The sequence below is a fragment of the Osmia lignaria genome, chromosome 3 (genome assembly GCF_051020975.1).
Source record: "Osmia lignaria lignaria isolate PbOS001 chromosome 3, iyOsmLign1, whole genome shotgun sequence".
Lineage (NCBI taxonomy): Eukaryota > Metazoa > Arthropoda > Insecta > Hymenoptera > Megachilidae > Osmia > Osmia lignaria.
Genome location: NC_135034.1, coordinates 3,459,029 through 3,486,260, shown reverse-complemented (window position 1 = coordinate 3,486,260; position 27,232 = coordinate 3,459,029). Strand labels below are relative to the sequence as shown.

The window sequence follows — 27,232 nt, the reverse complement described above, 5'->3', positions numbered from 1 at the left end:
CCGCGTGTTGAAATGCTTTCTATGTAAAATAGAAGGCCATATTGCAAAGCATTGCCCCAGTTATATGGATTCAAATGTAAAGGCAACCACTGTTGTTCCCTCAGAATCCGGCACCTTGGAAAATTCCGGCCCACCAACAAGCGACAAGCAATATACGAGAGACTTGACAACACGACTCATTCGGTAAACGCTCCCGTCTCTTTAAATGACTTACGGGAATATCATACTACTGGAATAAACACCGTTGTTGCTCTCTCGTCACAGCCGTCTCAACTGGAAATTTCTCCCCGCACTTCCAACTCTCTACTCTTTAAGCTTCCTCTCTCAGGAACGAAAAGGCCTCTATCCAGCTCCTTGTCATCAAGCAGTCTTACCAACACGCCCAGTGAGCAATTACCGTCTTCCATCACAAAAAACAAAGAAAAGCTCCAAAAAAAATCAAGAAATTTATGAACAGAGAAATCTCCATAAGTGATGTAGCAGCTTAATTACAACCGATCACTGATCTCATTACAGCTGACGCACATAAATATCCTTTGTCCATTGAAATGATCACGGAATTTCTGTTCGCGTCCTACGGGAACGCCAATATCTTGAAAACTGCTCTGATTTTCACCGATGATATCCCAACGCTGATATCTATGCTCTCAGATGTTCATGACTTTACCACTGATCGTAATTTTAAAAGCCGCATCAACAGAATAATAAAACGTCTCAACAATACTAGTCCGAACTTTAGTTTAAGTGACGACACTAGCTCTACAGATGATACCGCAGCCTAGCTCTAAAACCGAGTACTCACTTCCAACTATGGATATCAACGCAAAATCTAATCCTTCCTGCTTAAGGATTGTTTTCTGGAACGCAAGAAGTTTTATGCAACGAAGACTCGAAGTTGAAAGTGTCTTAAAGGAGATTGATATTTTCATCTGCGTAGAATCGTGGCTTGTACCGAACAACACTATCCGCTATCCAGGCTTCCTGACTTTTAGAAAGGACAGAGTCCACTCGAGAGGTGGAGGCATTCTATTGCTAATTCACAAAAACCTAGCTTTTTTAGAAATAAGTGACATCGTGAATCCAGACGAGTCTGTTGAATTATGCGGTATCCGCATCAATAACATAAATCCGTGTATCGACTTATTAGTTTGTCACAGAGCCCCAGGTCTTACTCTTTCCCAGGAACAATGGAACACTTTAGCAGAAAATGTCAAGAACAAAAAGAACTGTATCCTTGTTGGTGATTTCAACGCGCATCATACGTATTGGAATTGTCGTTACACTGACAAAAACGGTGAAAGGTTTGAAAACGCGATTGACTTGCTCGATTTATTCTTACAAAATGATAGCTCTACTACCTACACAGACGTTCATCGTAATCTTAGCTCTAATATCGACTTAGTTCTTTCTTCCATTAGTCTGTCGGATAAAATTAGCGTCGTAGTTGAAGATGAAACTTGGGGTTCTGACCATTTTCCTATCTTTATATGCGTTAATGCCGGTAAACACCCTTATTCTAAAAAAACGTTTAAAATAAAATCCGTACGAACTGACTGGATCAGGTTTAGCGGCTTTCTCGAGGATAATTTCCCAAAATTATTAACAGCGGAATTTGATCAATCACTTCCCTCTGATAAATACAATACTTTAGTTGAAATTATTTCCTCTGCTGTCAAATTTAGCTCTCCTAAAAAGAATGTCATACCAAACGGCAAAATCAAAAATCCTGTCCCGTGGTGGGACGTCGAATGCTACAAAATCAAAAGGCTGCGCAGAGCCTCTTACAAAAAATGGAAATTTACTAAAAACTCAACTGACCTAATAAATTATAAGAAATATTTTGCGTTAGCTAAACGTACCTTCAAACTTAAAAAAAAGGAGTGTTTCAAAAAATTTGCCGAAAACATAAATTTTCATACTGACGCGAAATACGTTTGGAGCAAGTGCAAAATTTTTAAAAACAGTTGGGTAAATACGTCTCCTCAACACTCGGCCGAAAATTTACAACTTCACCACAAAGTTGAAACCGCGCTCAATAAAATAAGCCCGCCCTGGGTACAAATAGATCATGATTGACTGCCTGCCACCCACCACAACTCTTTTTTCGATACTCCTTTTGACTTCTTGGAATTCAACGTAGCCCTAAATTCCAAAAATGTAAAATCATCCCCGGGTACGGATGGTATCGATTTTGAAATCATTCAAAATTTTCCGATTAAGTATAAACTGCTCTTAGTTGATATTTTTAATGAAATGTACCTAAGGAACAACTATCCAGAGAATTGGAAGCACTCGTTTGTCCATTTTATAAACAAAGCTGATGGTAAAAGCCTCCGCCCTATTTCATTAACATCCTGCCTATGCAAATTATTTGAAACCATGCTTAAAAGTAGGCTGCAATGGTGGGCCGAATATAACAATTTCATCCCTATAAGTCAAAACGGATTCAGGAAAGGCAAATCGTGCGCCGATAACCTGATCAACCTCACCTTAAAAGTTGACGAAGCCTTCTCAGAAAAAAAGAATGTATTAGCCGCTTTTCTGGACGTTCAGGGAGCTTTTAACAATGTTAATATTGACATCTTGCTTTCTAAATTAGCCTCGCTTGGGTGCTCCAAAGCTTTGATCCAGTTTATTAAGTTTCTTACACATGAAAGGATGATTTTCACTGATTCCATGGAAAACACTCCAAGACTAGTTCACAAGGGGATCCCTCAAGGAGGCGTATTAAGTCCTCTTCTTTATTTATTGTATGTAGCAAACATAACTGACGATGTTTCCAAGACCGTCTTTATTTCTCAGTTCGCGGATGACATTGCGGTCTTTGTGAAATGCGCAACAACTAAAAGGGGTATAAGAATGCTAGAAAACGCTATACTGAAAATAAAAAAGAACCTCTTGGCACTAGGTTTAGAACTCACACCAAGTAAGACTACATTTATTAATTTTAATAATAAAAAAATATTGCCAGGCTGCACTGAAATAAAATTGGATGATTTCAAAATAAAATCCAGTGCCTCTGTTCCTTTTTTGGCAATTGTATTCAACTATAACTTGTCGTTCTCGAATCACACTAGCCTTGTACAGAAGAGATGCTACAAAGCTCTTAATATAATTAAATTCCTTTGCGATACCTGGTGGGGTTCTCACCCTGATACTTTATTAACTCTTTACAAGAGCTTAGTTCGATCCATCATTGATTATGGTTGCTACATATATTTTCCCTCACGCAAAAGTTTGGTTGGAAAACTTGAAAGGATCCAATTTTCGGCAATTAGGGCAGCTCTGGGCCTCCGAAAAAGCACTCCCACTAACATTTTGCTGGCTGAATCAAAATTAATTTTTCTGAGCGACCGCGCCAAATATTTATGTAATTGTTTCATAGCAAAGACCCTATCCATTAAAAACTCTCACTTGCAAAACGATAAAAAGCTTTTTCAATATTGCCAAAAAATATTCATCAAACAAGAAAAGAATTCTTCACCAATGTATCTTTGAAATAATGGACACAGGCATCAGTCCAATAATAGATACTCGTATTAATCACAGCCTATACTGCTTCCATTATAATGTCCTAACTACCTCAATTCCTATCAATACCTCATTTGGTCAAACTGTAAGAGATGTCGGAGATGTAAATCAGATGCTGAGCGAGCTGGTAGGGAGCGGCGAGGCTCTCGATCTCTACATGGATGGCAGTAAAATTGCAGGTTCTATTGCCGTCGGGGCTGCTTGGTCTTGCCCTAAACTAAACTTATATTCCAAAAAAGCCATTAACAATTTCGCTTCTGTGTTCACTGTCGAGTGCATTGCGCTGAATGATGCTTTCGATTTCGCCCTGCAAAATCGAAATAGAAACTTGCATATTTTTTGCGATTCTCTTAGCGCCCTTCAGTCTCTACAGTCTACCAAATGCAATATTAAAACCAGCCCCTATATCTTTGAAATCAAAAGAAAATATAACGACTTTATAAGTGAAAATCCTTATAATACTTCTATCGAGCTATATTGGATTCCATCGCACATGGGAGTTCGAGGAAATGAGTTTGTTGACGAGCTTGCAAAATCTATGACTTCTTCCGCTACCCTTGACGTTCATTCAGTTCCCTTCACAGACTTATCTGAAATGTTTAATTCCAAAGCCTTTGCTCTAACTGTTAACTCTCTTCGTGAGCAGGGCCTCTTCAAGGGCAAGACCTACTTCCAGCTCTATCACTCTGAAAAAAAGATACCTTGGTACTCAGGAAAATGTCTGTCTCGAGAGTTTATTGTTACCATTAATAGATGTAGGTCAAATCATTACAATCTGGCCGAGTCTCTAGCTCGTATCAATTTCATAAACGATCTCACATGCAAATGGCAGTGCCAGCTATATGATCCTCAAAGGAATAAATTAATTGTATCTTTGAAACAACTCTCCTAAAGTCTACCACTTAGCATAGAAATGCTTATTGCGAAGCCGGATATTAGAGCCTGCCTCTGCATCTTCTCGTTTTTTAAAAATTGTAACCTGTACATTTAGTTACTTAAGTTTCGATCCTATGGTTCAATTGTTTTCTCATTCGATTTAAGTTAATCTGCATTTGTAAATCTCCACGTTTCCTCCAACTTCAACGAGTTAAAATTAGTTATCGCAAAATGTAAAATTTGGTTTGCAAATGTAAAATTATGTACAGCAGAACTAAACCTCGTATGAGGTTTCAAATGCTTAATTAGAAAAAAAAAAGAACTAATGAATGGAGGGACCTCGCCTCTATACAGTAAAAGCTGAATATATGCAACAGAGCTTGGGAACCAGACGTTGCATATATTCAGCCGAGGTGTCGAATCTCGAATTGGATGCGACGACCAGCCACGCGTGAACGTAGAAAGGGACAGACAGTGGAGGAGAGAGAGAGGTCCAATGATCAACGGAAAGAGCCGAAACGTATCGGTGTGACTAATACTAATTCAATTATAAAACTTTTTTTTTTACTTTTTTTTACTGAAACTTTTATTAACGTATTGGTGAAATTTTTTTGATTTAAATGATACCACACACGATATAGTTTGAATGGGGCGAGGTTATGGGGCGCTTTGAAAAATCCAGGCGGGCCGTAGTCAAAACTTAGCGAAAAGGGACAATCTCAACATTCAGAATGAGAGAAGGACAGCATGACTGTAGTGCGTCTCACTCAGCGTTCGGGCGTTGTTGCCTTTTTCGCTTGCCTCCGCAGCACAGTTCGAGTAACATAATCAAGCTGACGCTTCATTCTGGCTACGATTCCAGATCGGCAGTCTTTTTAGTTTGTCGCCACCTTATAACTACTAGCTGAACTAAGTTTGTGACGTGACTCGCTCTGTATTATCCAGATAATGGCGGAACTCGTCTGTGGGAATGCTTTTACGGGAATACATTTTTCGTCCTTATATGAGAAGATTTTGATCTAAATAGGGGTTCATTCGAAAGAGGAAGGTTCAATGCAGGGCGGTCTGGTCACCGTTTGAGTCACAGAACTGTTTTAGTGACCTAAAAAATACTTGGAATCTGCGGATGTATTTTGCCGATTCTTCCTCTACTTTGGACACTCATATTATTAAATATCGACACAATCTCGTTAAACCATGACCAGATCGCCCTGCATTGGACCTTCCTCTTTCGAATGAGCCCTCACCCAGCCCCAAATCTTCTCATATAAGGACGAAAAGTGTATTCCCGTAAACCCCTTTTTAGGCCCATTTTTGCCGATAATGTCACCTCGTTGCATTACCCCGTGTCTACCCCCTTAATATAAGCAAGCATTTTGTAAGTGCAACACCTGTAACTGCAAGGATAACAGCTGAACGCATATTTAAATGGTGTTTGGCCATTAGACAGAATTATATAAGTCACACGCGTACAGTTTTGAATTCTGTACGAAAAAAGGCAGAATTGCATTTGTCACAGTTATCTACACTGCCTTGTGAGAGTATATATGATAAACGAAGCGTGTTATGTGGCGCTTCTAGACATACTTCTACAACGGAAGCATATTTGTTGACACAGCATATGATTTCCATGTTCTGTTTAACATTTTAAAACAGACAAGTTTAGTAATTAACGAATATGGACAAGTTACTAACGTTTTATCGTTAACTAAGTCTACATTCAAAAAGAAGCGTAAAATATGTTGGGAATGTGCAGAATTCTGCAAAATCAACGACTATGCGATACTCGATCGGTATCAGCAATTGCTGCAAGTCATATTGTAAAACTATACTACACTTAATTGAACAGTTTGGATCATGCAGAACAAAGTATTACGCAAATATTCAAGGTGGACATTCGCATACTTGTTACTTGAATCCTAAAACATATGGATCTTTATTGCTGGCGGTTAATATTTTGTTTCCGCACTTTCCTAAAGTTCGAAGTGTCAAGAGGTTGATTAATGCCTTATGTCACAGTTATAAAAAACTAAGAAAGTTAGATAGAGCTCTCGAAACAGGAAATGTGCCACTACTTCAAGAAATCACTGAAACTGCCGAAGCAAAAGCAAGTGAATGTCACATGTTAAACAGTACACAAATAGATTTAAATGAAGATAAAATGTCTCAGTCCGCCAAAGCATTTCATCTATTAACGAAAAGATCAATAGATACTCCTCGGATTGTCTGTATATCTTGTGAGAAGCTGCATTGTCGAAAGGATGTCGTTGATGTTGGTAAGATGAAAAAACCTTTGTGTGGAAAATATTGGGAGCAGTTACTCAAGTATTTAAAAACACGCGCAATTGCAGTAGACTACGTGTGTTCTTATTGTGTACGATATTTTCGTACAGATGCTATGCCTCCGATATGTGTATTGAATAATCTTTACGTTGATGAAGTACCTGATATGCTAACGACATTAAACAGTTACGAAAAAATTCAGCGAGCTAAAGCATTTCAATGTGTTCAACGAATGGGTACGATAGCAAATAAAAAGGTACCTCAACAGCAAATGGTTCAGAAAATAAAGAGAACAGTATTTCATTTGCCTTTACCATTGGAAGAAACTGTCAAAAAAGTATATTTACCAACTGCAGCAATAAACTGTCAAAAAAGTATATTTACCAACTGCAGCAATAAACTGGGATCACGAGATGTATATTCCAATTCGTGGCATTCCAACCAAATCGAAAATTGTGTGAGAGAATTTTGTAGATGTTAGAAAACTTCTACGCATTTTAACATGGATGAAAAATAACAATCCTCTTTACTTCAAAATTATTTTGCCACATTTTCCAGATAAATTAGTTTCCGATGAATTAAAACAAACAGAATTTACTGTAAATAATATTGATACAGAGAATGATGAAACAGGTAAGCATAACGCTATGCTAACGCAGATTACTGATTCAGACTCATATTACGAATATTATACTGTATACCTTATGTATGGGAAAAGAGTAAACAGTACGTCTACTGATTTGTATCAGATGCTGAAAGTCAAAACTCATGGTCTTGATAATCGTTTCAAGAACTTGGATGTTTTGTGCTTCCCGGGTTTACATCTTTATGGAAGAAATGGAGTAAATCAGAATAGATTAATTCCTATACGGAACTTTGATTTCGTTAAATCCAGATTAATGTCGAAACATTCGCAGTTTAGATTGAACATTCAATATGTGTTCTTTTTATTAAACGATAAGAATATGCGCTGCATTCAGAGTGGTATTTATCATAAGCTGAACACTGTCAATCCGAAGATAAGATATACTGCTTCCGAATTTTTACAATTATTGTCTGCTAATAAATTAGAAGGAAATCTAGACACAATTTTCGGAAAATTGCCAAACATCAGACAGTATTGGCAAAAAGTACGGAACGATGTTAATGTTATGACTCGTGAATATGGACCAGCAACATGGTTTGCAACACTAAGTCCGGCTGAATGGCTATGGTCCGATTTAGTTGATTACATTAGAGAAGTTAGTCCTACTCTTCGTTCAATAAAATCGACAAGTGAATTAATCGCATTAGATCCCATTTCGGCAGCGAGATGTATGGAAAACAAGTTCCAGGCAATATTACAGTTTATTTGGTCTGGCGATAATCCAATCGGTAAGATAAAACATTACTTCGTAAGGCGTGAATATTAAAATAGAGGAAAACCGCATTGGCACATACTGTTGAGGGTAGAAGGTGCACCAATATTGGGACAATCTCCGAATGAGGATGTAATTAAATTTACTTTGAAATACGTGACTTGTGAGATACCCGACAAAGAAGTATCACCTCAATTACATCGACGAGTCAATAGGCATCAACGGCATTATCACAATTCGTACTGTCTACGAAAAAAGCGCATAAAAAGGGTATGCATTTCGCGATGCAGATTTGGTTTTCCACGTACTGTTACAAAGACAATAGTATTAAGAGATATTATTGTTAGTATAGCAAATAGGAAGCAACTGAGAAGCAAAATTCGATTATACGATCTCCCACGTAATGATCGCGAACGAAGTATCAATGATTATAATTCGGTTATCCTAACAGCGCAGCGTGGGAAGGAAATATGGATATTCAGTTTATCGGTGAAAAATCTACTCTGTTAAATTGGTATTGCACAAAGTACACTACCAAAACTGAATGCAGTGATGGTGTTAATACTTTTGATGTAATTAATAGTACGAAATCAATTCGTGCTTGTTTATGGAATATCGCGTTACGTATTTTGAACAATAGAGAATGCGGCGCCATCGAAGCCGCATATGTTCTTTCAGGAATTCCATTGCACATTACTGATCCTCACACGACATTTCGATGGTTAGATGTAAACCAAATAAGAAATTGAAAACTAATAAAAACTCAAAGAGAAATTGAACGACTCGATTCTGATTCTACAGATATTTTTTGCCCTTCAATAATTGACAATTCTTACCCTAATAGGCCTACAGAGTTAGAAACGTGGAATTTGTATGATTTTGTTAGGTGGTATGATGTTTCCAAAGTTAAAACGACTCAATATACGCTTCAATTTTATGATTCAAATACCTGTTTGTATTTAAAGAAACGTGAACGTCCTTATTTAATTAATCATTATACGTACAAAAGAAGTATTAATCCAGAAAAGTATTATTATTCCCTGATATTACTATTTAAGCCGTGGAGACAGTTGGAGGAGTTGAAAGGGCGTTACGATACTTATGCAGAAGCATTTGCATCAAGTAAGACAGATATTATTAATGGTGTACAATATCATGAACGTTTGGTAGAACTTTAAGAAGCTTTCAATCATACCACAGAATTAATTAGTAAATATATTAAGGAACAACAGGATAATGAGATTAAAGATTCCATTTCTTCTAATCAGATGGATCATCGTATACAGTATGAACCGCTTGAGGCCGAAGGAGCGATGCAAGATTTCCGAGAGGTAGGCAATAAAGTTACCGATTGTTATCTTACGCAGTACATATAGGAATTGAATATAGACCAAAAAAGAATTTTTGATAACGTAACAAAAATGATTATTAACAAGTCGGATGGTTCGAGTCAACAAGTACTGCGTTTTTATGTCAGTGGAGAAGGAGGAACTGGAAAAAGCTTTTTGATTAAGACAATTCGTTGTTGGACAAAGGTACGGTTACAGAAAGATACAGCAGGAATAGCCCCTATTGGAATAGCAGCGTTTAATATCGACGGTTTAACGGTGCATAGATTATTTCAGCTTCCTGTGGAACATGGTCATACAGTACCATACAGACCTTTGTCTGACATGGCTCTGAAAACATTACGGGATGAGTTGAAAAATACTGTGCTATTTATAATAGACGAAGTGTCCATGATTTCCAACATCACATTAATGTATATAAATATGAGACTCATGGAGGTATTTATACCTTGGAAGACAAGGACGGATGGTTTGGTGGTAAACATATTCTATTATTTGGCGATTTGTTACAGCTGCCACCAGTTCGCGAAGAACCAGCGTTTGTTAAGATTACAAGTGTTAAAAATGAGAAATACTTGAGATCATTGGCAGTATCGAATTTGTGGGTAGATTTATTTCACTATGACAAACTATGCATAAATATGCGGCAAAGAGAAGACAATGTTTACCGCGAGCTTCTATCGAGAGTTCGTTTTGGTGTTTTTACGGAACAAGATATTGCCACACTACAATCGAGGACAATTCCTTTTCACTCTGAACGTAGTGAGGACAGAATAAATGAATTATGCAATTATGTCCAAAATTTGCCGTTTGACGCAATTTGTATATTTCCTACGCGTTACATGTGTGATGTATTTAATACAGCCATGCTTACAACAATTAACAGTGAAGAAGTGAAACTAGTATCACGCGACACTCTTGACTGTGTTGAATATTTAAAGAAACGTGTGCACAAACTCTTAGATAAATACGAGGAGGATAATACGCAAACAGCTGGTTTACATAGAATTATCACTGTCAAACTTGGTACCAAGGTGATGTTAAGGCGTAATATAGATGTTACATTGGACCCCGTAAACGGTACTATTGGAGAAATTGTTGGATTCTTACGAGCGCCGGATAGCGAAGACATCAACACAGTACAGTTTCGATTATTAACGGGTACTGTGCATTCGTTACAAAGAATTATTTCCAAGTTTGAAATAATGGATAAAGCCTTCGATATCAATTTCCAATATCTCTCAGTTATGGAATCACCATTCACAAATGCCAAGGATTAAGCGTAAAGACAGCTGTAGTCGATATAGGTAATAGTATTTTCAGTTGCGGTCAGGCTTACGTGGCTTTATCTCGAGCAACGACTTTAAACGGCTTGCATATAATTAATTTCGATCCGTGTATGGTGAAGGCAAATACATTGGTTATACAAGAATATAACAGATTGAGAAGTATTTATAGGCCAGATTTAGCTGCACTGAAATGTAAGCCGGTACGGAGACAGAAAATTCATGATGTACAATGGACTCCAATTTCCAAAATTCGTCCGTTCTTTGTACCAGTGGATATAGATAATGCGACAATAATCCATGCAGTTGACTCGGTTAAAGGATTCATTAATGCTGACCATGTCTCTGGATATGCTAATGTTATATTGCAATGTATAGTTTGGTGTGATAGTATGCGCCGAAAGTTATTGACACGTAAAAGTACAGATGCTATGAGAGCTGTAGCCCAAGCTTACGTAGGCACTGATGTACAGATACTTAACTCTTTTGCTGTTAGACAACATGCGGGTGGTATTTTCGTACAAGAAATTCCACAGGACGCATCTGAATTTTTCTTGCATATTATAAATAGTTATACTGATATCCGAGCGATTGTGAAACATGAATTAACTCACACAATACGTTGTAAATGTTGTCATCAAACGTCTGTTAACACAGAGGACAATATAATTTTAACACTACCCTTATCTCAGGTGGAAGGAAAAAGAATAACATTCCAGGATATCATTAACGCCTATTCGGAATGGAACACAGTGGATGATGCTGTATGTACTCATTGTGGACAGAAGGGTATACTTTCAAAAAGTGATATTACGACAGCTCAAAATGTTTTCATAATACAATTACCGCTATTTCACAATAAAACAGGTAAAATTGTGGACATTAAAAGACCTAACATCGTAGCCGCGCATACAGAAAGCATACATATAGGGCAACAAGCGCTGTATTATATATTGATAGTAATAGTAAAGACAAGAAACATTACACATGCTATATAAAGCATTCAAAACAGACGTTCGTATACATTGATGATGACACAATTCAATATAAGAAACACTGGCCAAGAGGTGCAAAAGCTGTATACATGATGTTCTTTGAAAGAAGTAATGTAGAAAACCATCCCATGGCTACAAAAATACATGACACTCAATGCTCCAGAGATTAATTCTAACTACATTCCACACATATAAAGTAATTTAAAAAATAAATATTAACCCACAAAAAGTACATTACATGTACAGAAAAGGTAACGCCAAGTAGTTTAACCATTATGGGCGGAGCACCTCTTTGCACCTGTAAGTTTCAATTAAATTATTTTAAAATTTTTATTAATTATTCCATTTCAAACATTTTTATTTGTTGTTTAGAATGTTTAGAATTTCCTTTTTTACATAATGACAGGCGACAAGAGATTAGATTCAGTATTTATTTTAAACAACTAAAAATGTTCAAACAGTTCAATTTTTTTATTGTGCTATGCCAATGGGGCGCCGAGCCGTTCGTTCGCGACCTACGTCAAGCCCCGCTTTCGTGGCCGACGCTGCCGTCCCTGAGCCCGCGCGCTATATGCGCTCGGATTGGTCTGTGTTTTTTGTTAATAACTCGAAATCGAACCAACATTTTGGTAAAGGAAAAGGTTGTTTAGAATCACCTTAGCAATCATCCCTCTTCGGCTGTAGAGGTAGTCGCGTGACACTCTGTATATCCGCGATGACCCCACTTGCAAAAATTTATGAAATTTGTTGTTTATTAACCATTTAAATTTGATCAATATTTTTTAGGTTTATGGTTATTAGCTAAGTAACAGAAACCCAAAATCACCTTACACTATCCTAAAAATACTACAGGTTCCACTAAAAAGTGTGAAATAAAATAATTTTTAACAAAAAACAAATCCGACTTCGAAATGCACTAAAAAGTGTCAAATAATTTCTATTTCATTTATACCAATATTCCATAGCTATTAATAATATCTACTTAATCGTTAAATAGGATAGCAAATACATTTCAAGGTTTTCGGGGGCGGCGCAAAATTAAAAATACCCGAACAAACGATGCTGCCAGTAACGATTTGATTGCGGTATGGCAAACTTAGTAATGAATGAGTCGTAAGAGAAAAAGCTGAACGTTATAGGTCCGGCTGAAAACATTTGTAATTGTAACGATTGTATCAGAAGATGATAGCACCTTCGATGTACATGTATACTGCAATTCACGAGAGACCATACTTAACTCGCGCAGCTCACTAAGTCTAGAGAGATTTTTAATAACGTGTGTTATTCCCCTCTACAGCTTGCTTCTTATTATACTTTGCGATCATATAAATGGTAGGCAGAAATATATGACGTACTATAACTGATAACCGATGATGATATTGTAAAGTTTCACGATACAATGAAATTCCTATTATTTTTCGAAAAAAAAATAATGTGAACGCAAAGAAACAAGCTGTAAAGGAGAATCACACACGCTATTAAAAATCTCCCTAGATCTAGTGAGCTGCGTGAGTTAAGTGCGGTCACTCGTGAACTGCAGTATAGTTAATTCGCAATAGGTATGTTGATTCCCGTTGAATATTGTTTACTTGAAATTATCAAATGGGTCATTTATCATAGGTTGCCGACCCCCGAGTTAGGATCTCCCTAGTAGAAGAAAAGTTTTTAATTTTGCGCCGCCTCCGAAAACTTTGAAATGTATTTGGTATCCTATTTAACGATTAAGTAGAAATTATTAATAGCTATGGAATATTGGTATAAATGAAATAGGAATTATTTTATACTTTTTGGTGCATTTCGAAGTCGGATTTGTTTTTTGTTAAGAATTATTTTATTAAAAGGATAAAAGCACATATCTCAGTAAATTAATTTGTATAGCTTCTCGAGAAACCTCAAGTCATTTGATCCAATTTTAAATGAGGTATTCTGTGTTAAACGGTGAGTGAATAATTTTGTGACCCACTATATTCAAAGCTTCGATGTAATCGTTAGCAGCGCGTCCTGCAGGACTGTTTTTCATACTTCGACCTAAGAAATGACAAATTCATACGCTCACTTCGCAATCACGCGACGAGTGTGAGAGTCGGTCGTCGACGAAACATTCATTGTTGAAAAAAATCTTTTCCCGAACTATTCCCAGTCCCGTGGGCCAGTTCATCCTTCTTCTCAATCGGATCGGTTCGACAAATTTAGTCCGAGACGAAACATAATGACAATATTCGTAATCAGCGTATAAAAAACATAAGAATACTGAGTTTCAAAAAAATTGGGGGTAAATGCTTTTCGGAACTTTATCCACAAATGCGAACGGATTATTTTTTTTAATTAATGAAACTTTGTTTTTCTACAGATAGATGGAGAATTCAAGAAACGATCGTAAGTATAATTCCAACTTCAATGAAAAAATATACTGCATGATTCAAAAACATACATGTAACATCCTTACTAATTCATACTAATATTATAAATGCGAAAGTAACTCTGTCTGTCTCTTACTGTCTGTTCGTTTACTTTTCACGCCTAAACCGCTGAACAGATTTCGATAAAACTTGGCAAGGAGATAGATTGCATCCTTAGGAAGGACATAAGCTACCTTTTGTTTTCCAAAAAAAAAATTTTTTTAAAAATGTATAAAAGTGAAAATGTCTGATTGTTTGTTCCTCTTTCACGTTTAAACGGCTAAACGGATTTTAATGAAATTTGCACTATTGGACACCTTATTCTTTCAAGATGGACATAAGCTAGGTCATACTGCGATTCGTTATGTTTTTGACTAACAAAGAAGCATTAAAGAATTGGTTTGATAATACTCGACATTGCAACCTAAACCCCATCAGTATACTACACTCATAATATACATTTATCAGTTGTTTTTTTTTTTTTTTTGACATTCGTTTTCTTATTCGTGTCGTATTAGATGACAAAGACACATTTGTCATTTTAAAAAAAATGCGCCTTGCATTTAATAGTATTTCTGTTTGTATTAAAGTGTGTTTTAGCTGATTTTTTGTCATTTTTAACACTCAATTTAAAATGAACTGCTGGCGAATTTACGAGAACGCTGTCGAATATTCTCGAAGCGTTGGTTGGCGAATTTACACGAACGCTGTTTAATTGTTGACGACGTTACAAAAACGCCGTCGAACACTCTCCAAATGTCGCTGCTGTTAGCCTACCGAAATATGACCCTCTCCCCTTCTATAATCAAATTCTATTATGGATATCTAAATTCCAAGCATCCAAAAACTAAAATATAAGGTAGCTTAATGTTCTCGCTAACATCTCCAGTATATGTACCCTGAGTTGCATTGAACTTGTCGCAGTGAAGTTGGCTACAAATTCACTAACACATTCATGCCGCGTCGGTAAGTCGATCTCGCCCATTGTCTCACCGACGCAGCGTGAATATGTTAGTGAATTTGTAGCCAACTTCACTGCGACAAGTTCAATGCAACTCAGTGTACAAGTATTAACATATAATATCACATTTTTATGTTATATAGAAAATAATACAATTCCCGGGTAACGCAGCTAGTATATGTATATTTCTCTTTTTTCTTTCAGAACACACAATTATGAACATGCTGCTGCAATGACAGCAGCAGCAGCAGCTACAGCAACAACAGAAACAATAGCAACAGGAGGAGGTTGCTGTGACCGATATGAAGTTGCAGCGCGGTTAATATCATAGATTCTATCAAACATATAATTAACATATAATTAAACATATAATTAAATTTTACATTACAGCAAGAGAAATAGCTGCTGGGACACGGCGGCGCCCCTATCGCGGGAGATGGCGGCAAGGCGGAGAGCGAGGCGGTAGGGGCGGCCGCCACATGAGTTTCCAAGTTAATTTCAAATAACAGAAGAAATAAAAATAATTACAAAAATTATATTCAGATTGTTCTCTTTTATTTAACCGACTAAATTCAATTAGTATATTTTTTTTGTTTTTTGTTCATGGTTATTACCTAACTAATAAGAACGGAATAACCATTTTACGATATCCTACAAATAGTGCTTATTCTACTAAAGTGTGAAATAAAATAATTTTTAACAAAAAATAAAACCGACTTCAAAATGCGCTAAAGAGTGTAAAATAATTTATATTTCGTTTATACAACTACGTAACAATTATTAATAAAACTTGCTGCATTAACAAAATGCGCTAAAGAGTATAAAATCATTTCTATTTCATTTATGTCAATGCTCCACAACTATTATGTATGTATGTGTGTTTTTTTTCCTCGTTGAGGGAGGGAAAATGCTTTATGCACGACGACGGTGACTTTGGTGACAGTGTGAGACTCCCCTTAAAATTGGGTCTACTCACTAACAAACCCCACCTCCATCTTCGGCCTTTTGTTTTCTCCGGCGGGATCACCGTTAGGTACTACTTCGCCGGAGAGGTCCTAGCCGCAGCTCTTCCTCCGATTACTTCAAGAATTTTGAATCTTCTTCCTGGCGCGCTCTGCAAGGCGCAGCTCCTTCATAACTTTGACTGCGTAGCCGCTAATGGCGTCTCAGGCTGATGTCGACGAAATCATGAGCTCTACCAGGTTTCTCGGAGTGATGCGTTTGTCTAACACCTCTTCTAGCTCGCTCCTTGCCACGATAAATCGTTGGCAGTGGAAAAACGCAAGCTCGGGGTTCTCGTTTTCTTCTTCGCAGACCGGGCACTCCGGTGATTCCTCATAATTGAACTTATAAAGATACTCCCGAAAGCACCCGTGACCCGACAACACCTGTGTGAGGTAGTAGTTGAGTTCCCCGTGTGGGCGGTACACCCAAGTTTCTACTCGAGGTATTAGCCGGTGAGTCCATCGTCCTTTGGGGGGGACATCCCAGGCGCTCTGCCACTTCTGCAGACTCTCCCTCCTCGCCGTCTGCTTCGCTTCCTCCGGGTCGAGGTTGTAGGCTGCTGATCCTCTTTGTTGGTAGAGGATCCTCCGTTCTTCAGCAAGCACCTCGATGGGCAGCATTCCCGCGATGATGTTGATTGCGTCCTCGGACACTGTACGGAAAGCATATGCCACCCTCAAAGCGCTGACACGGCATACTGCAGCAGCTTTCCTCCTATACTCCTGAATCTTCAGCACATCAGCCCATATGGCAATGCCATAGGTGAGCACTGAAGTTACGACAGATGAAAGCAGCAGTCTCCTCTTCTGTCTAGGACCCCCGACGTTAGGCATGAGCCTTGCCAGTACTGTCACCACTCCAGAAGTTTTGCTGCTCCTTTGACAGACTTGCTCTTTGAAACTGAGCCTCGCATCAATGATGACTCCCAAGTATCGCAAATGCGGCTGCGATGTGATATCACAGTCGCCTACTGACATGGTGATGGTCTCCATCACTTTCCGGCTTGTCACGAGTACCGCCTCCGTTTTGTACTCAGCGAGCTGGAGGCCGATTGACCGAAGCCATTCCTGGATCGTCGTGAATGCTTGCTCAAATAGCATTCTGATGACCTCCAGTACTTTACCAGTGATCACCAGTGCTATGTCGCCTGCAAAACCAACGAGTTTCACTTCTTTGGCAGCTTGAGCTTCAACAATGAATCGTACAAACTGATCCAGAGGAGGGGCCCGAGAACTGAGCCCTGGGGAACTCCACCGGTCACTTGCGCGGTCCATCTTCTGTGTCGTACATGAGATACCGTTCATTGAAATAGCTTGCGACTATCCTCCGAAGGTACCGCGGCACTTTCATCTCGACCATTGCCTCCATGATGCGATCCTATCTCACGGAATTGAAGGCATTTTTTACGTCAAGAGTGACTATCAGGCAATATACTTTGGATCCCCGATCGTATCTTTTCCCGGCGATTGCCTGTTTGGCGGTATCCACCACCAAGTTGATCGCATCGAGGGTTGATCGTCCTTTCCTGAAGTCGTATTGGTAGTCTGCAAGAGACTCCTCCACGGCTTCTTCGATCCTGTTGTGAATGATACGCTCGAGGATTTTTTCTGCGGTGTCCAGCATGCAGAGGGGATGATGGGGTGATGGTTTGTCCGGTGGTTTCTTCCCTTTCGGGAGGAGAACGAGTCTCTGCCACTTCCATTTCTCCGGAAAGATGCCCTCCTTTAGACATGTATTGCACACGTCCAGGAACATCTCCGGAGCTGCTGCGATGGCCGTCTTGGGTGCTAGATTGGGAACACCGTCCAGCCCTGGGGCCTTAGTGTTACCTACTCTAGCACATGCTTCAAGTAACTCGTCTGTTGTGATAGGTGGTATCTCTTCCTTTTCCCCCTGGTCGACGTGGTAATCAAGCTCAGGTTGTTGAAGGAACAGATGCTCCACGATTGTTGCCACGAGTGCCGGGTCAGTTGGCAGCCCAGAATCATGCAGAACTGAAATGAAAACTGCATTTCTAGCTCGGAATAGCGCGAAACAGCCCAAAATCGTGCAGGTCCGGGGTGTCCCACTTGGACGTCGTTCGATTGGACGCGTCCCGATTGGACGGTCCCGATTGGACGTATGTCTTTTGGACGCCGTGCCGATTGTACGCGTTACTTTTGGTCGCCGTGCCGTTTGGACGCGGTGCCGTTTGAACGTCGTGCCATTTGGATTCGTGCCATTTGGACGCCGTATGTTTTAAAATCGTTGCTTTTAAGAGTCGGCAGATGGTGCTATGGTTCGTCGATTCAAATTCCTATGCTATTTCAATGCGTATGCATGCTGAAGTATGTGATTACATACATGATCAAAGATATTAAATTGGAAGTGAATTTAATGTATATGTGGAGTTTTTATTGAGTTTTGTGCGCAAGATTCTTATATTCTTTAACAAAATATTGTAAGAAACGAGATATCCAGTTTTTGACAATCCGACTTAGCACGGTGTGTAGCAAAGCTTGTTTCAAAAATCAACTAAGATTAGTAAATTATGTATATCGTTTGACAGGTATAGGTTAGAGTAGAGGAATATTTACAAGGTGGTTATTAAGATACCAGAGGATTATTCATCCACGTATTGCATGTAATACGACAAAAGATACAATAATATTGCCTAATTATGCAAATGTACTATTTTGTTTTGTTTCATTAGTAGTGCATAAGTGTTTGACAATGCGGCATGGCATGGTGCGTAGCATTCTCATTGCAAAGTAATATCTATCTATTTACCGCAGTAAGAAGAGCATATAATAGAGTTTTATCAATAAATAATTAAGTTGCAACCAAAATCAAAAGTTGGATATACTTAACATTATTTGGTGAGTAGTTTAGTGCATTAGAGGTATAGTACTATCACTGTGAATTCTATTCACATCTACCATTTCCACAGCCTATAATTGATTTGAGCGGCTCTCATCATCTTAATTGAAGGAAACCGAAGAACATTACGCTTGTTTCATAAAATAACTAAGGTCAAATAGTTATGTGTAACGTTTGACAGGTATAGGTTATATTGAAAAATATGTGGAAATTGAATGCAGTTACTTTCTTACAAGATATATCTGGAAATGGTGATGCGAGCGTCGAAAACTTTACCGACAGTCCCTAGAAAAATCCCTAGAACGTAGAACACAAATGACGTCGTCATTACTGAACAGAATGCAACAAAATTTGAGGGACGTGTTTAGGAGGCCCTAAAGAATGGCGCGCTGGTCCTTATATTATCCAAATCGTCAAAAAGTTATAAAATATTGAAATTTATGTCTGTCAACGGTGAAGAAAATGGCGGATCGAACTCACCTGCATCAATTTATTCGTAATATAAACATTTTTGCGAATCGTATGACCAAATAGAGACCAGAGCGCCATTCTTTGGGGCGGATAGAACAAAACGAGCACCCAAGGGATGATGTACAAGCCTCGAGGTAGACGAAATTTGTGTTCTACGACGTCAAAAAGGTAAAACTGACCACAAATTTAGTTCCTCGTTTTTTCTGTAGGGCGCAGTTCGTTCGTTTTCTTTGTTCGACCGCGCGCGCTTATTCGGATCTCGTATATGTGAATATGTGTGCGTCGACCGAACCGTCGACGACGATACAATGTATCGTGGAGAATGGGAATTTCGAGCCTGGAAGAGATGTACTATCATTATTTTTTGTTGCTATTATTATTCTTTTTTTTGGTGAAACTACAGAACAAATACGTCCTTCCCGATTTCTATGATTTTTGGATATGTTATAAAAATTATTATACATATAAGGAGCGTTCTCGCTTAGTTTCAGGGATATTCGCAAAAAGCTGCCGATATAGATGCATTGAATTCTGCTTATAGTTGTTGATCTGTGACAGCATACCTACATATGCGTCAGATTGTTTGTCATTTTTTTCTGTTTATAAACTTGGGTCGAGCGAGAGTAAAGGTTTCGTTCACAACTGCATATACCAGACTCCAAGAAATGTCTATTCAAACTCAATTACAAGTGAATGGTTAGGGTATATATGTAATCCGGCCGCCGCAATAATAAATAAGATATATAATACTTATTTGGCTTTTGTTCATTTCTTACAACTTCTTTTTATACTTCTTTATTATTATTTTAGAAAAACGTTGCCGGCCGCTTTACGGCAGTCGAATTCTAACCCATCACATCAATAATATTCACTTCTAATTGAATTTCAGTACATACACATTTCTTGAAGTCTCGTATATGCAGTTATGAACGTAGACTTTACAGTCTCCGACCTTCTTTCTAAACAGAAGCCAAATGGCAACCAACACTTATGGATGTGTTGTCGCAGATGCACATCTATAGGCAGAATTCAATGTGTTATATCGATAGTTTTCGATGGTTTTGAAATATTGCTTTGACCCGCTCGTCACCGACATTCACACTTCGTTATTCCTCTCTCTCGCAGACATCCTCTCTCTCTCCCTCACTCGCATACTGAATATTACTATATGTACATCGTAGAAAGGAAATACATACAGCGATCACCTTTATTATATGTACTCTTCATTGTTTCATTTCAGCGGCACAAAATATCCGGGATTTAATTTTCAGTCACTACTGCTACACACGATCTGTACAGGAGAATGGTGAAATACTGATTACAAAAAGCATCCCGAAAATAAATCTGTTGCCAGAGTTATTAAAATTCTTTTAGACAGATAAGTTAATATATTTTTTCAGCATAGAATGTGATATTATGCTGGACTCCCCTGATTTTGCGTTACGCCAAAATATTCGATGAATAGGTAACGAAAATGTGACGCTGGAAGAACGACACGGACAAATAGCGAAAGAGAAAGAGGTCCGAGAATTCAAGGTCCCGAGATAAAACATTTGAGCGAGAAAATATTAATTCAACAATAATTTTTTTATTTTTCATTTTTCCTAAATGAAACTTTCAGCAATGTAATTGCAATGTTCTACTGATTAAAATAAGACCAAACACCATATAATTTGCATTATTTTTACTTATTTAGACATAAATAAGTAAATAAATAATTATAATTCAAATTATGTCATGTTTGATCTTTTTCTAATGTGAAAGATCTCACAAATACGTTAGTAACATTTTCATTAAAAAAAATTCAAAAATAAAAAGGTTTTATTTTGATTGCGTTAGTATTGTCTCACACGTATACGGGTAAAACTTGCTTTTTTTCCGGTACTCTTCATTCACGAAACGTGTTCTGTATGTACACGGTTCGAGTTCGCATTCAGTTCCGAATGCACTAACCGAGATTTTAGTGTACGTATGTCTATGCTCCAACAGTGCATATATTACTATTCTCTTATTTTGTCGGGAAGGGCAAGGGTATATTATTTTCAATAATATTCACAAAGTGACGTCTCAGGCGCTGTACGTCATGGGAATAGTTTTCTGAGCAAGGGTTTCCACCCAAAACTATGGTAGTGATGTATGCCGCCGCGTATACACTACAACTGTAACAATCTGGTTGCGCCTGAACTCTTTCAAAAAGTATATCCTTTTTGCGAATATGAGGAAATCGTAATGCAATATATTTTTTTCTTCCTCTACGAGCTTGTATGCACTGCCAGGTAAACTGTCGTATACATGGAATTTGCGGCCGTCGAAATAGATACTTCGCCAGTGATCAGAACAGTTGCCTCCAATTATTTGCACGCTTTTGTCACTTCAGCAGGGCTTGATAAATATTGTAAACTGTAAGTATAGGACACTTTGCGTTTCAAAAGGAGTACTTTCTCTGACGACACGCAAAAATTGCTTTGCACAGGTAGTACATTTTTCTGTACGTCAGTTACGGAAGAAACAGCAGTCTCCAATATATAGTATCCTACATCATCATCTATGAAGTTTTCTTCTTGGTCTGAATGCCTGACAATGATACACTCGCTAGTTACTGCTTCAACGGTCATATTTGATGCTTCAACACTGTTCTGTATCATGTTTTCATATGTACGCTTTTTTGCGATTTTTCTACTAGATTTTTGAATTGATGCGTCTTCTTTTGCCCGTAGTATGTATTCTGGATTTCTAATAGGCATGTGTCTATTGTGGCGGCTGTCCAATATTTCCGGAAGCATGCATTCTTCGTAGAAACGCGTTGGGAAAGGTTCCATATGATTTGTCCAAAACGCGTCGTCTCTATTTACGTGGATCATATGTATGCTTTTAGGTGTCCAGATAGCGAAAATACAGTACTTCCGCTGCGTTATATGCAACTGACCTTGTACTTGGTAGAAATACTGGTGCTTCCTATTCATTTCTTGTATATCTCTCTTATCGAAGATGTTTCGTAAGTGACGTATTGTTTCTATTGCGTCTATCGCTGTCAAATTCTCAGCAGATTGTGGGCATTTCAGTTCCAGTAAACCGTCATCGTCGATAAGTCCATCAGGAGGGGCACCCAAGTATGGAATGTCGCGATCAATGAACAATCCACAAGTTCGAATTCTTATTTTCATTGCGTTCGCTACGTCTTTTCTTGCAATGTGTTTTTTATCGCGGCCGTATTTCATAGCAGCGGTATCGACAGGTGGAGGATATAAAATGTTTTTCACCATTGCTGCGCAGGACGTTGTTTGTCTCATGCGACATACTGCTCCAAAATTCGAAGCAGTTAGCATTTCCTCTTTTAAAGCTCTCCATAAATCTGAATCATTTTGCTCTCTTGTGTTCGTTTCTATTATTGTACGATTTTTTGCATTGTCAGCAAGCTTTTCAAAATGTTCCTTGCGAAGTTGAAGCAGCATATCACTCGAGAGATCTGGTCTTTGCGAGTTTGGACCATAATATTTATCCGTTCCTTGCACCGGCTTAAATTTCCTTCTCTTGCCATGGGTCATTCGCAATTCTTTCGTTTTCGCAACTTTTCTCTGCCGCCGTTCCTCCAATCTCTTTACTAGTGGTGGAACGGTTTTACACATGTTCTTATGCATTTCTGTAAGTACCTGTTGCGTATTGTATTACGTAACAGCTCCTGCAACTCTAGCATTGTAGGAACCTCTTGCACCAAAATTAATACGTTTTCCACCAATCTGTTTGCAGATAATTTAATTAAATGTTGCTGCGGGATTGTTTGTCACATTCATTAACAAACTATCCGAATAGCAGCTGAGGAATCGTATGGCTTTCTCGACTTCGGTATACAGACCGTATAATTTCAAAGATGGAACGTAATTTTTCTCAGCTCTGTTTTCGTCACGCATACACTTATGGCTGCGGCTATTGCACTCCTTGTGCTCACCAAATATATGGCTAGGAATTCTTAAAATGTCCTTCTGAAGTTCTGTAGTTTTGATGTGCTGAGGCCCTGTTTCTTATTTTCGCGCATCGACTGCTAAAACGACAGCTCTACGAATGTTTAAAATATTGTTTTTAATTATATTTCGGTACGCAACAAAGCCACGATCTCTGTGACCCTTCGTTTGCGTTTTTTCAGCAACGTGTCTCAACTTTTTACATAAATTACGAAGTAAGTGATTGGTACACTCAATTTCTTTAACGGTTACTTTTTGCTCTCGGTAAGGTTTGTTATTTACAATAGTATGATATACGTTACTATCACCGTCGGCAACAACCGTTCTATATATCAAGCCATGCATTTCAATGCTGCATTTGAAACCTTCAGCGATAGCATCACTTTCCATGCTACTAGAACTGGCATAACGATCATAGTTTTTATAACATTTATGATGTTTTGGGGATGTAGCTTGTCGTTCCGCTATATCACATATTGTGCAGTATTTATTGCGTATGCCGATAAACAGAACTTTTCCTGTGCGGAAACCTACAACGGCACCGACACCGGAAAGTGAATTATAATTCGTTCCATACGATCTTTTCATCCAGCTACCATCTGCTATGACAGTTATGTATGGAATACCTTCGACGACTTCATTGTTTTCAAAAGCTAATCGTCTTTCTTCTTCACCTGCTGCCTGCATGGTATGCATTGCGCTTTTCATAAACTGATCTACAAGTTTTTCACGGTACCTCCGGTACGTAGTTAAAGCCATGCAGGGCATGTTCAGGGCGGCGTATACTTCTTCTAATTGTGCATAGCCGATTCCAACTGTAACAGTCGCGGTTGTCATGGCCTCATTTACATTCATTATATCTGAATTCATTGGTTCAGACCAAACAGTATCTTCGTAATTGCACATTTGGCACTGGAAGAAAAACTGTGTGAGGCAACCATGCTGGCGACTACCGATCATTTTCCAATCGCGAAAATGACATTCAATACCTCGCGCATGATTGTCGAACGTTCTATGTATTTCATTCCAAAATAACTGAACGTCAACAATGCGGCGGCCATCTGGCACATTTTCCGAAATACGTCCCATATCTTCGTGTCCGACGTCTACGATGAGATTGTCGTCGCTATCGTCCAGGACGTTTTGTACCTGTACATCTTTATTTGCGAAAAGGACGTTTTTCGATTGTGGGATGCGCCCCGCATCTTTATTTTCGAAATATTCATCTTCCAAAACTGCAGCAGCTAGAATCGTCGTTGTCGACGATTCCAATTCTTTCCGTCGCCTGCAAAGAAAAACAAATGTAGGACAATTCACAGAAGTTACTGAAATGTACAATAAATTGTTAGTACTTACAGTTTTCTATAAGCTTTTTTGAGGGAGAGTCTTCTCCTTAACAGCAATCCGTGACGACTGCTACCTTTTTTATTTCCCATTTGTGTTTATTTTTTTCACAAATGGTTGTAAATGTTCTGAATGATTTGTCTTCTACGTTACCGCGGAGACGTCTAGTTTCAAAGAACTAGATGACACGGTGTCATTGACACCGCGGGCCATGGCAACAAGCTACGTACGTATGAAACAAAAACGAAACGCCAACGCTGTGGCGTTTTCCAATTTCACTTCCAGGGATAGTTCACTGAGTGCATTTAAACGGACAACATGTCACGTCTCTTTTTTAACAATGGATTTCGGAAAGCAAAGTAAGTGTTTCTTCTCATATTTACCTCCTGATTATCATTGACAATTACATTCCGTGAGCAGTATTATTCATGTTTAAAATTTTTTTTTTAAAGTTAAAATAGAGAAAGGAAATAAAGAGAAGCCGATGCACCCGGAGAAGCAGCAAAACAAGGTGGAAGAAGCAACACACCAATTGCAGCAGTTGCAGTTGCAACAACAACCATTGTTGTTGCAGCTGCAACAAAGAATTAAAGATTTAGAAATGCAATACGGGAAACAGCTGCAGCATACCGTAAGTCATTTTTTTACTTTCCTGTTTTTCCTGTACATATAACCGCCGCGTGACCTAAGTTTTACAGATATTTTCGAAAAAATGTCTAAATTTACAATGCCTGTTCGTGTGCGTCCCTGTTACATCTTACGCGTTAGTGTGCGATCGCTGTTTTTCTACTGTTTTAGCAGGCAGCAACATGGCGAGCGACCAATATATGTGTATATACATATCATAATATAATATTTATTTTTCCAGCCCTACCAGCCGCAGCCACAGCCGCAGCCACAGCCGCAGCATACCGTAAGTCGTGTTTTTACTTTTCTGTTCGTACATTATTTCTGCTACTCATTATTTATAAATAATAACGTAATATTTATTTTTCCAGTCAATCAGTTCCATTGAGCGGCTGCGCTTTCGACAATTACGCAGAAAATTCAACCGGCTGCGGCGACAGACAATGCCATCACGCAGTCGCGGTCGCGGTGGAAGAAGAGGAGGAACAATAATTAATAATTATTATTAACTTTCATTTTATTATATTTCGTTCATTTTGTTATATTTATTTAATTTTATTATATTTCTTTATTTTATTCTAATATGTATTTCTTTTATTGTATTTCTTTTTTAAATTATTATTAAATATTTCTTTGATTTTATTATATTTCGTTCATTTTGTTATATTTATTTCATTTTATTATGTATGTATGTATTTATTTAACCATTTCCCTTGCGGGATTATGTGGCGCTTTTCTCAGGAGCATACCCGAACCTGTTACACTTTTCACCCCTTCTCTCTACAATCTTTCTTACAGCCTCTTTTTACTTAAAATATACATATAAACCGAAAAAAGAAATGTATAAAAATATATAATATAAAGTATAAAATCTTCGTTTTTTGCCTTCCTTGTCTTTCCTATGTTTACACCCATATACCTATTACTATCCCTGTACTACTAAGCCTCTGCCTTTTCCGCTAGCTACCTCTTCTAACCTTAAAACTAAAAACTAAAACTAGAGCCTCTGGTATTGTAGCCTTGCGCTAATCTAAGAATTGTAACTAAAAACAGAACCTACTCTTTGTATCAATAAACAATAAATAAACCTCTATTCGTAGACTGTAATTAATCGTAAAACATAACATAATATACTGTATACTCAAAATAAACAAAACATATTAAAATAAACAAATCTAAATGCTGCCATACGACAAAAGAAAAAAAAAATAATTATTCTCCAAATAAGTAAAATAAAAACTAAATAAACTTAATACGTATATTGTCCCTGGATGCACTCGCACGCTCTTCCTATCTCTCTGTTCTTCTCTAGGTTGCAACCCTTTCTAACCTTTCCTTTAGTATCATTCTTTCCCACCTCTTCTTCTCCTCGCACCACTTCATTTCTTTTCCGTCCACCCAGATCCTTCTGCAGTTGAATAATACACTTCTTCCTTCTTCTTTTTCCTTTCTCGCCTTCTCCTTGATCATCCATTTTAGTCTTCTTTCCTCCTTGTTTAAATCCTCATCCACTTCCACCCTCCACCTGTCCCAGATCCCGTTCCTGATCCACACCATTTCCTTTTTGTTATCTTCCTCCTCCAATTCTGTTATCACCATCACCCTTCCCCCCTCTCCTTCCCTTTCCGTTGCTCCCTTTATTATTACTTTCACTCCTAGCTCTTTCTCTAGGATTGTTGTTATATGCCTTAATTTTTCCTCTAGGTTTTCTCCTTCCACCCCTTTCCAGACGAAGCTTTTCTTCCATCTTATACTTCTCCTTTTTTCGTCTTCTGCCAACCATCGCTTTCTTCTTTCCTCTTCTTCTCTCACCCTCTTGTCTGCTTCCTTTTTTCCTGCTGTCTCTTTTATGGTCTCATTTCCTCCCTTTGAGCCCTCCCTGCTCTCCCAGTTTCCCTCTCTCTTTCTCTCTTCCTCATCTTGATTTTC

The 27,232-nt window shown here is 38.2% G+C and overlaps 1 protein-coding gene across 1 annotated transcript; it reads left to right on the top strand.

Moving 5' to 3' along the window:
• The first annotated feature begins 24,985 nt into the window (after positions 1 to 24,985).
• On the top strand, positions 24,986 to 25,812 carry LOC143308125 (uncharacterized). Its single transcript, XM_076693151.1, has 4 exons — positions 24,986 to 25,035; positions 25,129 to 25,307; positions 25,545 to 25,589; positions 25,675 to 25,812. The coding sequence occupies exons 1-4, from the start codon at positions 25,017 to 25,019 to the stop codon at positions 25,810 to 25,812; spliced, it is 381 nt and encodes a 126-aa protein (XP_076549266.1). The 5' UTR covers positions 24,986 to 25,016.
• The last annotated feature ends 1,420 nt before the right edge of the window (positions 25,813 to 27,232 follow it).